Raw genomic sequence first — 15,008 nt, forward strand, 5'->3', positions numbered from 1 at the left:
ATCTGACTCTGGCCCAATTGCAGTTTGTGAACTCCCACTGAGGATCTTTCGCAGCTACCTCCAAGATTTGGAGCATGTCGGAGACATTCCCTTAATGTGGTGCCCTAAGGCACCGCAGCTAGGGACAAGGGCCAAGGACCTTGCCCTAGCACAAGAATCCTTGAAGCACTGGAGCACTGAGTCTGCCTTGTCACCAAGGAGAGGGGCACCATTAAAAGACAAGTCCATCATAGAAGCCTTTACATCCCCCAAAAAGCCACACGTCATCAGTCAGGCATTGCGCCTCAGGGCCATTGTTGTGTAAACAGCTCTGCCTTGCGAGTTGGTCGTGTCAAGTCAGAAACAAATTGTGAACTTTGCTGCATTTCTCCCATCGGCAACTGCCTGAAAGAGTACAGCCCGGGCCTCCTCCGGGACCTGTGGCGGCACATGCGCAACCATGTCCCACAGCGTGTGAGAATAACAGCCCAAAAGGCATGCGGGGTTCACTGACCACAATGCAAGGCTGGTGGAAGAAAACATCTTCTTCCCAAATAAATCACATTTTTTGGATTCCCTATCCAGGGGAGTGGTAGGGAACATGCTTTGGAAGGTAGAGACTTGGACTACCATGCTCTCAGAGGTGGGGTTTCGTATCAGGAAACTTAGGTTTCCAGGTGCAGGGCAATGGCAACTTGCAATCGTTATGTTCACAGGAGGCCCTGTGCTAGGTTTAGACACGATACCCACTAGGACGTCAGTGAGGGCATCACTGAACTGGAGCAGAGATTCTGAGGCGGAAGCTCCCGACTGCAGCACCTTTGTCATGAGATTAGTTTTTATGGCCACAGAGGACAGTTAAAGGTCCAGGACCTCAGCCACCCCCTCCTCACCACCGTAGCATAAGAAGCTCCCTCTATCATAGCCACGGTAGGGGGAGAAAGCTTTCCAGTATCTGGAGAAGTGTCCAGTCCACTGGCTTCACCCGGGCCATTTCAGATTTGTAAAGCTGGTATTCTAAAGAGTCCAGTGGCCCATCCCATTTATCCCCGAGGTCTAGTCCAGAGAAATAGGGCTCAGGACCAAAAAGAGGAGGCAAAGCTCCTGCTGGTGCCAGACTCGGGGACTACAAAAGGTACTGTGCCACCGGTGGGTGCAGGCAGCGCTGGGAGCGCCAAGGGAGGTCGAGATGGTACGCCCAGCCAGGGGCCAGTGCTGCCAGCATGGAATATGAAGCGGACCCCTCTGACTTCCTGGGGGCTTAAGAAGCTCCAGGAGGGCCGGACAGCCCAAAAATAAGGCGCCTGGCCTCATAAAGCTCTTTGAGCTGGGCAGAAGTTGCTCCGGCTCCAGGAAATTCAGGGAGGTGCGGAGTCGACCCATGCATAGGTTCCGCAGAATGAGGCCAAGAGCCTTGATGCTCCCTCATCTCGTCTGCCAATGGACAAGGAGGATGTTTTCTTGCGACTCAACTTACCCGATCGCCTCAAGGACTTTGAATGGGCCAACTTCAGACTCGGGACCTTCCTCTCGACCGAGACCTGTGTGGAGCCACGTGCCAAGCCACTCCCTAAGTCTTCGGATGCACGGCCCGACACTCGGAGCACGACTTTGGGTCACGGTCGCAGTCCAAGCACCATAAACACACGAGGTGAGGCTCCATCATGAACATCACCCGATGACAGGATCCGCAGGACTTCCTAGAAGACACCCCTCAACGCACCAGGCGAAAATTCTCGAAAAAAGCTTGAGAAAAAAAAACGAAAAGGAACAGTCAAAAATTGACTGAGGAGTATTCGTCTTCATATCAGCGCTGGCTGGTGAGGAAGAAGAAGAACTGATGTCAACGCGCCAAGTTGGCACCAATACCTATATAGGACAGACGACTTCTTTCTGATGTGGACAACGCCGACAAAGGACACAAAGCCAATTGACGCCACCTACCTGCGTGCAGAGGTACTGCTCACGAAAATCTTCAGAATCCAGTCTGATGCCAGGGGAGAATTCAAAGGAAAGGAATCTGCAGCTATGTAGTCTCTATCTGATTAAGACAAATTGCACTGCATTCTCAAAAAGCGCTGTTGGAACACCACTGTACTTACCTTTTACTCAGTTCGTCATCCAGCTTTATCTTATCTGCATACACTTCCACGTACAGTAAAGCTGTAAAGTGGGCAGCACAAGACTGGGCAGCCAACGCTACTTCAAGGTAATTTAGATCCAGCCAGAAACTGTCATCAAAGGCGGTACCCGGTAGAGGTCTGTTAAACAAAGAACAACATATGTCCATTCAATACCAAAAGCATTAAGACAAGCATTTTGTTAATGATAGCTATCAAGATCACCAGCCAGCTGCAACTGTTTATGCACCCACAACAATTCTAAGATAAGCAGGGCACTAGAATATTAATCAAGAATTAGGTACAGTGTGCTTGTATATAATATATGCCTCTACATTTGGAAGGGGCCTCCAACAAACAGGTAAAGAAAGGTGTTAAGAAAAACGATTAAAGTATCTCATCATCAGACATTTCTAAAATGATTTATATTTTAATTTTAAATTAAACATGAACTAACATAGAGGTGCAGACAGCAGATACTTGTAGAGAAAGTATCATAAATAATAACTATGCAGGGCAAGACCGTTTCTTTCATTAGCGAGTGACTGGCCATGTACAGCAAGGAAGTATAGGGCCTCCTCAGTTATAATATGTGCCACAGAGGAGCAGATGCATATTTCAGGTCTATACCACAGCAAAGTGAATAAGTCAATAAAATCATCCCATATATTGATAACAAGATATCTTGAGGAGGAGTCTTACAGTGTCCTATGTAACCAAAGAGTTACTAAAATTCACACTTTGGTGGCAAACAGTGTGAGCCTTGACTGGTGTATGCATTTAGTAAGTGCACCAAATATCTTAAGAGAAGCTATTCATGGCAGTCAAGTTGTGTATAGAAAGGCCCTTCACTCCTCCCAGCTTATAATACTGCTGTTCTCAGAGACAACAACATCCAGCAGCCATATATCGCTCTCATAACCACTAAAAGGGCTGCTATCATTATATTGAACAATATCTCTATTGGGTAACTATCCTGGCCTCAGCTCCCCCTTTTTGTACTATTCCCTCCTGTGTACAGTGTTTCTTTGCTTCATAGCTAGGTGTGTACTTTACATATCACATGCATGCATAAACACGTACATACAATGCCTTTAATAGGAGACCACAGCCACTGACCTTCAGGGCATTTCCATACCTGTAAGGGTTGGACAGCGCAAGAGAGCATCCCACGTGTCTTTACCTCTTGGGCCGGGCTGACAGTCAAAACATATATAGCCCTAGTAAATTGTTTAATGGATCATTTGATTTTTTGGGATCCCCTTTGAGATTGGATAATGTTTGCAGCAGCAGGGTGATGCAGAGATGAGTAAGAGTAACAACTGCGATCCATTATTGCTTCGTAACATGTTTGATATGTTCCTTGGAAGTATCAGCTTTCACATAAAGGTAAAATTAAAAGGTATTTAATGATACCATATTTCTGTCATGTCAAAGAAGGAGGCTAATACCTGGTTAAAGCAAGGTAAGATGTCTGGAAAAACCACCCTGGGGAGTTAGAGGCAGCACTACATTGAATGGCATATGGTGACATATATTTGTCTGACACTGAGTTACTTGAACTAGCTTCAGTGACGATCTAGGGCATTGTGTGAGATCTGAACATAGATCTGGGGGGACTTTCTTTGATCAAATGAAACACCAGCTGATGGGCAATTTTCTAGTGCAAAAAGGGCAGGGGGAAAGGCTTCACATTAGGCACATTGCCCACCCAGAGAACAATAATGAGCAGGGAGTTGATTAATTTTAACTGGGTTCTCAGATTTAGAGAACTGATATTTTAAAAGATATAAACTCCATCCCTATGGTACTTACCATAGGAGACAAATTACAATATTGCCTGACAAACACACTGTGAAACAACTGGTTTGCACCTTAGCTTCTTAAGCAATGGCCACAGCCTAATACATTGGGCTGAAGCCTATCGAGGACAGGAATTTAACCATAAAGCACTGAACAATGTTGACAATGCCTTTTTCTGCACTCACCGTGGCTGCTGATGTGGGTTTACTTGGGCTTAACTGAGAAGTAGCGCTGGACTAAATGCAGTCAATGGAATAGTAGCACTAGAAGTAGTCTTCCCTAGTGTCTTCATGTATGAATTGATGAGTGACATCGGCCTTATCTATCAATATCAATATTCAATATTACAATGGAAAATTTAAGTAAGGTAGAGAGGTACTGCCATTTTCTAGTGAGGAGATGGGCTGAGCAGTTCTGCACATGCCTACTACAACTCTACTGGCAGACCATTCTGTGTTTAGATGGCTTCTTAACTCATTAGGTTTCAGATCTATCTGTATCATAGGAACTTCATTGTTCGGAGCAGGGAATAGTTAGCCAGGAGTGACTGAGTAGGGCTTCTATTAGGCTTAGATTGAGATGGTCATTCAGTGTAGAGTGTCACAAAATAGAGAGCATTTTTTTATTTGATCTGTGACTCAGATTGGGAGTTGGTCGCCTCTTTCCCTTATGACGCTAAGCTATGCTCCTATCCGACCCACAGAGTAATACATATCATTGTGGAAGTTCAGTGATTTTTCATAGTTTTTTCTCTTTAGTAATGGTCTAACGTTATTGTCGGGGTGAAGGCAAGAGTACATTTGGGATACTTTGTGCCTCTTTAAAAAATGGAGAACATGAATGAGATCTATTCTCATCAAGATAACTGAAAGACAATTATTGTAGTATGTATATCTATGACTTCACTGGTCTTCTGCAGTTACTACTCGAGTTGGAGAAACTGAGTACACATTGGAGGAATGATACTAAAACATCTTAGCATGGAGGATAAACGTAAAGACTTCTAAAAGTATAAGTTCATAATTTATTCAGGAACAGGTTTGTCTGTCACCGGGGCACAGAGTACCCGCAGGCAAACAAGCACTGGCAAACCAATGGTGCCAATACATGAAAACACAGGCATGTCTAATGTTATCTGCATGTGGTAAGCACATGAAGGCCAAATCTATTGGCTTTTAAAACGCTTATTTAGGTAGAGTAACCATAAGGGTCATATTAATCTGCCTGCCTGTTTCCTATGTCCAGGTAGGCTAATGTAGGGACAGGGAATGCTGTTGTGTTATATTAAGCATAATCAGGTGCTTCCAAGATGCTAAGCAGCCTTCCATAAATGTTACGAAAAAGATCTCTGGAAAAATTAAGGTCACACTGAAATGGAAAATGAATGGCTATCTTAAGCAATACATTTTCAAATATAAAGAGATTAAATTTAAACATGTTAAATGCTTCAACTGGATGCTGCCAGTCTACAGTCAATGCATACCGTTAATTCAATGCACGCAAATAGTGCAGATTGAAGATTTGCATGTGTTTACTACACACAAAAAACACAATGTTGCCTATAATATTATTTATATTTGCCACCCCAACCGATGTAGGTGCTAGGCTACTGCTTTTTTGAGCAGTCTTACCATCTACCAATTTCCTCCTGCAATCCTATGGCTTTCAGTGGGATTAAAACAGGTCTCAGAAAAGCACTGGTCCTCCTGCTGAGAAATAATAAAAACAATGTCCATCATCAGCAGCCAGTGAAGTTGTTTCTGAACTGGCTTTGTAAAAGTGATTCATAGCAACACCTCCTCTGCTCAAAGAATATATATTCTTCGTGCGGTCACTTCCATATGTAGTCCTGACACACATGTGGTCCCAGCATGTGGAGCGCAGTATAGGAAATGGTTCTGTCTATCTATCCAGAGTTCTCAAGATTCCCTAGTCCCCTGCATGAGTAGCTCATTGTTAGAAATTGGGACTCTGGTTGGCAGAGTATACACCCTTGTCCAAGTGGGGGGCACAATCCTAGTCAGGGTAAGTCACAAAACAATCCAAATTATTCTGTGCTCACCCTCCGGTAGCTTGGCACAGAGCAGGCAGGCTTAACTTAGAAGGCAATGTGTAAAGTATTTGGGCAATAACTTTTACAGTAACACATTGAAAACACCACCACAAAAAAGTACTCCACACTAGTTTAGAAAAATAGATAATATTTATCTGAATAAAATAAGACCAAAATGACAAACATCCAATATGCACAAGTCAAGATATCACTTTTTAAAGGTTTAAAGAAGTCTCAATTCTTAAGAATCAGTGATTGTATCTTTTTAACACACAGTACCTGGAACGCGTCAAACATAATGTCGGGTCGGATTTTCTGGTGCAGCACAGACGATGCATCGCCTCTTTTCACGCTGCAAGGAGCTGTGTCGGTTTCCAGGAGCGCAGCCTTAGTTCCTCACTGCGATGCAGGCATATTTTGACACCCAGGGACAATGTGTTGAAAATCCTTGATGTGCTGTTAAGAAGAAGCAGGCAAATTTGTCGATGCAGTGATTTTTCAGCCGCGAGGCAGGTGCTGTGACAATTCCTGCAGCCGTTGTGTCGATTTTCCGACGCACTGAGATTTTCTTCTCTTTGGTGAAGTCTTTGTGGCCCTGAGCCTTAAGAACAGCAGGCAAGCTCAATCCAAGCCTTTGGAGAGCATTTGTGGGGAAGGCAGAGTCCTTCCAGTAGAGTCCAGGGGCAGCGGGGCAGCAGTACTTCCGGCAAAGCCGTCCAGATGAGTCCTTTAGGCAGCCAGGTAGCCCCTCTGACAAGAGTCCAGTTGTAAATCCAAGAGTGTCTGATTTGGTGGGGTCAGAGACCCAGTACCCAAAAATACCTTTGAAACGGGAGAAACTTCAAAGAGTTTTGAAGAGCACACGTTCCCCTTTCAGCCCAGTCCTATCTGACAGGATCCCTATAAGGGGTTATCAGTCCTTTGTGTGAGGGCAGGCCACTGGACTTTGAAGTGTAAGGGAGAGCCCCTCTACACTTCCTGACCAGGGAGACCCATTCAGTATGCAGATGAATGCAGATGTGACTGAGTGCACTGTGTTTATGGCTTTCTGGTTGGAATGCACAAGGGGAGCTGTCAACCAGCACAGGCCAGACATGGATTAGAGACCGGCTGTAAGGCACAGATGGCAGTAAAAGAACAGAAATGCCCACTTTCTAAAAGTGGCATTTCTAAAATAGTAATATTAAATCCAACTTCACCAGAAAGCAGGTTTTTCTATTACCATGCTGGCCATACTAAATATGACAGGGCTACTCCTTTCAGTTTGAAATCTACCACTTAAAAGTATATAAGGGCAGTTCTGTTGCTGGCCTATTAGAGAAGCAGGCCTCATAGTAGTGGAAAACGAATTTGTGAGTTTTCCACTACCAGGACAAATAAAACACATAAGTACATGTCCTGCCTTTTACTTACACAGCACCTTGAACTATGGGCTACCTAGGGCCTGACTTAGGGGTGACATATGTAGAATAAGGGGAGTTTAAGGCTTGGCAAGGAGTTTTAAATGCCAAGTCGAAGTGGCAGTGAAACTGCACACACAGGCCTTGCAATGGCAGGCCTGAGCCATGGTTAAGGGGATATTTATGTGGGTGGCACAATCAGTGCTGCAGACCCACTAGTGACATTTAATTTGCAGGCCCTGGGCACTTCTAGTGCACTTTACTCGGGACTTGCAGGTAAATTAAATATGCCAATTGGGTAGGAGCCAATATTACCATATTTAGGGGAGAGAGCATATGCACGTTAGCACTGGTCAGCAGTGGTAAAGTGAGGAGAGGGGGACGACCTCCCTAAGGGTGTCAGGTCTAATAATCATCCAGTGTGTTTTGTATGCTGGGATTTGCAGTGTTTGTTTATCTATTGTAAGACCAGGACTACAGATCCAAGAGTAGAAGCAAAATGTTTTAGCTGGATGAGCTATTAACACTTAGAACTAGGAAATACGTTGTCTGGCAGGATGCTTTGTGGTATCTGCAGTCTTCACTATAAATGCTGCTATCCTTGAGAACAGTGTTCTTTAGATTGGCTGAACGTTTTTTTCTAAATGAACACCCTCCATCTCTGTCCCTTGGCATCCCCTACTAACACATTAGACAGTCCCAAGTTACTCTTCTCACAGTGATTTGGCTCTGGAAACTATCCTAGACTCAAGGCTGGTAACCAGTTCACTGAAACTGGACAATCCTGAAGTTTACATCGCAGATGTACTGTATGTATTGGTATTTTCTATAAAGTGAACATATCTTTGAAGCAACACAGCGCTCAACATTACATGAGAGGTTGGCAGACACTCCAAGGTCACTTACATATTGTACATTTAAATTTTTAGGAGCAGGGAGATTAAATGATTTGCATTGAGTCACACGATATTGAGTCTAGTACCAAGGCCGGGATTCAATCCTAGTACCTGAGTTTTAAAGGCAAAATGTAGAAAGCTGACAATATATGGTGCATTAAAAAGAAGTACACTGTGCAGAGAGTCCAGGGAATCCACAGTTTGCTGACAGAGGCAGAAGTAGATAACACTAATACTTTCTTTTCTGGTAGTGTGGGTGAGCAGTTAGGTTTACCAGAGAGCAGTGGCAAGTATTTGTTCTACTCACAGAGGCAATAAATGAGACACACACTCAAAGAATAAGGTGGTCATTATGAACATGGCGGTCTGGACCAGCAGCCAGTTCACTGCCACCCACCGCCAGGCCAGATTTGACCACCTGGACGACTGTGGGCACATTCGGTCTGGCGGTGGAAGCTGCACAGGCGGTGGGATTATGATCCCATTTCCACCACGGATTCCCTGGTTCGTTACCCCACAAGGTAATCCTAGGCGGAAAGTATACGGGTGACAGGAATAATAATTCCTGTCACCTGTATGTGACACGCCAGGCCCCTCCCCCTTTCCACTACACCTACCCACCCCCCCAAGCACCTAGAAGCCCCTAACCCTCCACCCCCAAAGCCCCATGTAGGTCCTCCCAACCCGACCCTCACCATCCCCCACCCCTACATACAGGTACCCCCAAACCCCAACACCCTCACATCCACATGCACTCATTCACTTACATGCACACACGCATACATGCACTCAGACACACATCCCCCCACACATTCACTAATGCACACCCCCATGCACTCACCCCTCTCTCCCTTCCCTCTCGGACAGCACTTACCTCTTCCATCGCGCTGCTCCAGGAGGGAACGGGCTCCCCAGATGCTGCTCTGCCGCCATCGCCGCCTCTCCATACACCGCCACACCTTTAACTGCTTCATTATGGGCGTGGCGGTGTATGGTCCGGCGTGGCGGTGAGGGTGGAGCAGCATCCACCCCTGGCACCGTGCGCCAGCACGGCGCATGGTGTCCTCACCGCCATCAATGGCGGTGAGGCTCCATGCGTCATTATTTGGCGGGATGCCAGCAGCCAACACTGGCAGTCTTTCATTGGCCACCAGCACGGCTGGGAATCAGAGTTCATAATGGGAGCCTAAATCTGAAACCAATTTAGAAAAATAACAGTTCTTTTTGTATATGTTTTGAAACCAAGAACTTCGTAAACGAGGAAGTACTGTTTTAATTTTTAAATGTTACATTTATGTAAAGAGTTCAAACCTGTGCACCTTAAGGCACAATGCAATCCTATGGAGAGAAACATCAATAAGCATTAAGGTAAGTACAGTCAGTTTCAGAGGTTCAGCTTCTGGGTTTAGAGATGCAGGGGTCCAAGATCCAAAGTACTACCAGCTGTTTGTTGGGAGTGCCCCAAATTCCACTGGGAGCAGGGTGATAGAAACAGGCTGCACAGGGAGACTTGGGAACAAGTCAGAGAGCTCTCAAATGGGGGCTTGGGTTTCAAGGGGCCTTAGAGAAAGGGAGCACAGCCGGTTCTTTGGGATCCGGGCCAGGCAGCTCGGATGCAGAGTGGATAGGGTGGCTGGGCTATGTGTGCAAAAGTGTTCCTCCTGGTCAGGGACAAAATCAGGACAGCTGGGCCACTCACTAAGTGGGTCTTAATGATGCTGATGTTCCTCGGTGGCCGCTTGGTCCTGGTGCAGTGAGAATCACGACTGTACCCTCACTGTTGGTGCAGGGCATCCGGTCCCCAAGGGATTGGTGATGCACATCTCTGGTCCTTCTGTCATTACACTTGGTGGGGGGACAGTCCTGGTCCTCCAGAGAAGGGATACCTCCTCCTGATCGTCTGTGGCATCGGCAGGGGAGCTGCAAGGCAGTGGACCGTACGCTTCTTTCAGTGCCTTCAGACTGCAGGGAAGTAGCTCCTCTACTCCAAGGGAGACTGGAGGTATGTTTGAAGTGCTGGCAGGCTACCCAAGGCTTTGCTAGTTCTCCAGCTCGCAGGATGAGCCACTCTGCTGCAACTGTCAAGAGAGGTGCGGGCAGGCAGGGTTTCCCGCCAAAATGTCCACAGCTCCACTGCTGTTCTTGTCAGGCAGTGGTTCTTCTTTTGATCTGTTGAATCTGAGTTTTTGGGTTCAGAGGTGCCACCTAAGTACTCAATTTAGGGCCATTACAGGAAGTGCCAGGTAGCAGTCAATGGGTTGCCTACCCGTAGGGTGACTACACTCTCTTCATGCCCATTTCAGCTGGGCAATGGGTATAACCCTGACCCTAGAATGCTAATTCTGTCCAAAACAAAATGAAGGAATTTGAAAAGTGGTGTCACATTGCAGGAAAGTCGAACCTTTCTGACATAGTTACCCCCACTTTTTGCCTGGTGTCAGTATGTTTAGACTGTAGTACACTGGGTCTTGCTAACCAAGACCCCAGTGTCAGTGTTCTCTCCCCTGAATTTAGCTGGTAAATAACTTTTACACCCCACAACTGGCATACTGGTGCATCCATTTAAGTCCCTCGTATATGGTACTTAGGTCCCCATGGCACTGGTACACCAGGGGTCCCCCTTGGGCTGCAGCATGTATTATGCCACCCATGACGGCATGTAGGAAAACGGCTCCCTGTTGCAGTTCCCCCCACGTTTTACCTGACATTGATGCTGACTTGACTGAGAAGTGTGCTGGGTCCCTGCTGACCAAGCCCAAGCACCAGTGTTCTTTCACTTAAAATGTACCATTGTTTGCACAATTGGCACACTCCTGGCACACAGATAAGTCCCTCGTAAAAGGTACCAGTGGTGGTCCCTAAGGGCTGCAGCATGTGTTGTGCCACCCTAAGGGACCCCTTACCTAACACATGCACACTGCCATTACAGATTGTGTGTGCTGGTGGGGAGAAAAAGGCAAAGTCGACATGGCATCTCCCTCTGGATGCCATGCCCACAAAATACTGCCTGTGGCATAGGTAAGTCACCCCTCTAGCAGGCCTTACAGCCCTAAGGCAGGGTGCACTATACCACAGGTGAGGGCAAAGCTGCATGAGCAATATGCCCCTACAGAGTCGAAATCTATTCTTAGACATTGTAAGTACAGTGTGGTCATATGAAGTATATGGTCTCGGAGTTTGTCAAAACGAACTCCACAGCTCCATAATGGCTACGCTGAATACTGGGAAGTTTGGCATCAAACCTCTCAGAATAATAAACCCACAATGATGACAGTGTTGGATTTATTAAAAAATGCACACAGAGGGCATCTTAAGAGATGCCCCCTGTATTTTACCCAATCCTTCAGTGCAGAACTGACTGGTCTGTGCCAGCCTGCTGCTGAGAGACGAGTTTCTGACCCCCTGGGGTGAAGGCCTTTGTGCCCTCTGGGGCCAGAAACAAAGCCTGCTCTGGGTGAAGGTGCTTCACACCTCCCCCTGCAGGAACTGTAGCACCTAGCAGTGAGCCTCAAAGGCTCAGGCTTCATGTTACAATGCCCCAGGGCACTCCAGCTAGAGGAGATGCCCGCCCCCTGGACACAGCCCCCACTTTTGGCGGCAATTCCAGGGGAGATAATGAGAAAAACAAGGAGGAGTCACCCACCAGTCAGGACAGCCCCTAAGGTGTCCTGAGCTGAGGTGACCCCTTCCTTTAGAAATCCTCCATCTTGATTTTGGAGGATTCCCCCAATAGGATTAGGGATGTGCCCGCGTCCCCTCAGAGAGGAGGCACAAAGAGGGTGTAGCCACCCTCCAGGACAGTAGCCATTGGCTACTGCCCTCCTGACCTAAACACCCCACTAAATTCAGTATTTAGGGGCCCCCCAGAACCCAGGAAATCAGATTCCTGCAACCTGAAACAAGAAGGACTGCTGACCTGCAAGCCCTGCACAGATGACGGAAGACGACAACTGCTTTGGCCCCAGCGCTAACGGCTGTCTCCTAACTCAAAAACCTGCAACAGCGACGCATCCGACAGGGACCAGCGACCTCTGAAGCCTCAGAGGACTGCCCTGAACCTCAGGACCAAGAAACTCCTGTGAGCAGCGGCTCTGCTCAACATACAGCAACAATATTGCAACTTTTCTGCAACTTTCAAAGACCTCACTCTTCCCGCCGGAAGCGTGAGACTTCACACTCTGCACCCGAAGCCCCGGCTCGAGAACCAGAGAACCAACACCACAGGGAGGACTCCCCCGCGACTGTGACCCCGTGAGTAGCCTGAGAGGACCCCCCTGGACCCCCACAGCGACGCATGCTGAAAGAATCCAGAGGCTCCCCCTGACCGTGGCTGCCTGTAACAAGGGACCCCACGTCTGGACCAAGCACTGCACCGCAGCCCCCAGGACCAGAAGGAACCGAACTTCAGTGCAGGAGTGACCCCCAGGCGACCCTCTGCCTAGCCCAGGTGGTGGCTGGCCCGAGAAGCCCCCCTGTGCCCTGCCTGCACCGCTAGAGTGACCCCCTGGCCCCTCTATTGTTTCCTATACAAAACCCGATTCCTGCTTTGCACACTGCACCCAGCCACCCCTGTGCCGCTGAGGATGTGTTTTGTGTGCGTACTTGTGTCGCCCCACCCCCCAGTGCTCTACAAAACCCCCCTGGTCTGACACCCGAGGACGCAGGTACTTACCTGCTGGCAGACTGGGACCGGAGCACCCCTGTTCTCTATAGGCGCCTATGTGTTTTGGGCACCTCTTTGACCTCTGTACCTGACCGGCCCTGAGCTGCTGATGTGGTCACTTTGGGGTTGCCCTGAACCCCCAACGGTGGGCTGCCTAGGCCCAGGAACTGAGACTTGTAAGTGTCTTACTTACCTCACAATCTAACCAATACTTACCTCCCCCAGGACCTGTTGATTTTTGCACTGTGTCCACTTTTCAAATAGCTTATTTCAATTTTAACAAAAACTGTATATGTTATTGCTCTAATTCAAAGTTCCTAATTAACTTTGTGGAGTACCTTGCATTTTATGTATTTACTTCAAATCTTGAACTTGTGGTTCTAAAAAGAAATTAAGAAAATATATTTTTCTATATAAAAACTATTGGCCTGGAGTTGAGTCTCAGTGTGTGTTCCTCATTTATTGCCTGTGTGTGTACAACAAATGCTTAACACTTTCCTCTGATAAGCCTAGTGCTCGACCACACTACCACAAAATAGAGCATTAGAATTATCTAATTTTGCCACTATCTTACCTCTAAGGGGAACCCTTGGTCTCTGTGCACACTATTGCTTACTTTGAGATAGTATATACAGAGCCAACTTCCTACAGGGCCCATGCAAACTATGACTACATGCCTGCCAGTGCAGCCTTTGTGAAATGGTGCATGACCCATTCACCCAAGATATAAGGCTTACCTTATATCACAGTCACTGCACACTGATTCTATAAGTCACCCCTAAGATAGGCCTTTCAGCCCAAGGGGCGGGTGCATTGTTCTCAGCTCAGTGTGAGGGCACCCCTGCATGAGCAGAGCTGCTCCTACAAACTCGCATACTCCATTTTCTGGGCTTGTATGTGCAGGGAAGCCATCTTAAGGTATGTAGTGGAACTGGTCAACATGAGACATCCAACTACATAATGGCTTCACGGAACCTAGGCATGCTTGGTAACATACATGTTGAAATCATGCAACTACACTGATTCCAGTGCTAGTTGCATAATACCAAGTACTCTGGGGGTTCCCTTGTTGATCCCCCATGTCTGCCTGGACAGCCTTGCAGGGACTGCATGCCAGCCCGTGCTGCTGCTGACCCCAGACATTGTTCTGCCCTCCTGCTGCTGAGCCTAACTCGGGCAGGGAAAGGCAGAACAAAGGATTTCCTGTACATGAGATGTGTTGCCACCTCTCCTTTAGAAATAGGTGTCTCTGGACTGGGGTGAGGGTACCTGTGAGTGCCACCAGACTGCTTTGAAGGGCACATTTGGTGCCATCCTCGCATAAACCGGTTTACTCCAGTGCAGGACCCCCAGCTCCTGCTCTGGCGCAAAACCACACAAAGGGCAAAGGAGTGGCCACCCCTTTGTTCAGCTCCTCACCTAGGGAGGTGCCCAGAGCTCTGCCAGGTGGCCACTTTATCCTCCCATCTTGGAAATAAGATGACCAGAGGCCTCTGGGAGCATCTGACTGGTTAGTTTGGCTGGGTGACGTCCTTGACCCCCACTGATAGGTGTGTCATTGTAGTAAGTGTCCAACCTCCTTCCTGGGTTACTTAAGGGCTCCCCAGAGGGTTGGACCATAGATTTGTCTATGGCTTTGTCAGAAGACTCTTCTGCAAGACACTTCTGCAACCTGGACACTGGAACCGCTGCTGGACTTCAATGGGACCCAAGACAAGGCTGCACCTAGGAGGAGGGCTCCTATTGCAACTTGGTCCCCATGCACTGCAAGGACTCTCCAACTTTTTTGGCCGTGCATCCTCCAGAGTCACAAGGACTCTGGCTGCACTAAGGAACGAAAGAAGTAATCTCCCTTGGATTGAAGGAGTCACTCTACCGCATCCGCAGGCACCTCAACGACGACGAGTGGTTTGTGGATCCTGTTGTCCCACAGATTCGCCAAGGCTCTACAACACAGGTGGTGGTTCTGTGGCCCTCAAGAGGCCTGACCTCTCTTCTTTAAGAAGTCTGAGGTTCCATTGCTGGAGTTGCCTGGCTGGGACTTCTGTGCACCACTTCTGTTTGTCTTTGCCAAGGCTTGTTGGCTCTTCAGCC

At 47.6% G+C, this 15,008-nt stretch overlaps 1 protein-coding gene across 1 annotated transcript in view; it reads right to left on the reverse strand.

Annotated features, from left to right (window-relative positions):
* Positions 1–15,008, reverse strand: part of ATM (ATM serine/threonine kinase) — a 1,319,133-nt gene that overhangs the window by 480,135 nt on the left and 823,990 nt on the right. Inside the window, exon 39 of the mRNA XM_069202321.1 lies at positions 2,082–2,240. Within this exon, the coding sequence (XP_069058422.1) occupies positions 2,082–2,240 (159 nt within the window). The remainder of the gene's footprint in view (positions 1–2,081; positions 2,241–15,008) is intronic.

The sequence above is a fragment of the Pleurodeles waltl genome, chromosome 8 (assembly GCF_031143425.1).
Source record: "Pleurodeles waltl isolate 20211129_DDA chromosome 8, aPleWal1.hap1.20221129, whole genome shotgun sequence".
Taxonomy (NCBI): Eukaryota; Metazoa; Chordata; class Amphibia; order Caudata; family Salamandridae; genus Pleurodeles; species Pleurodeles waltl.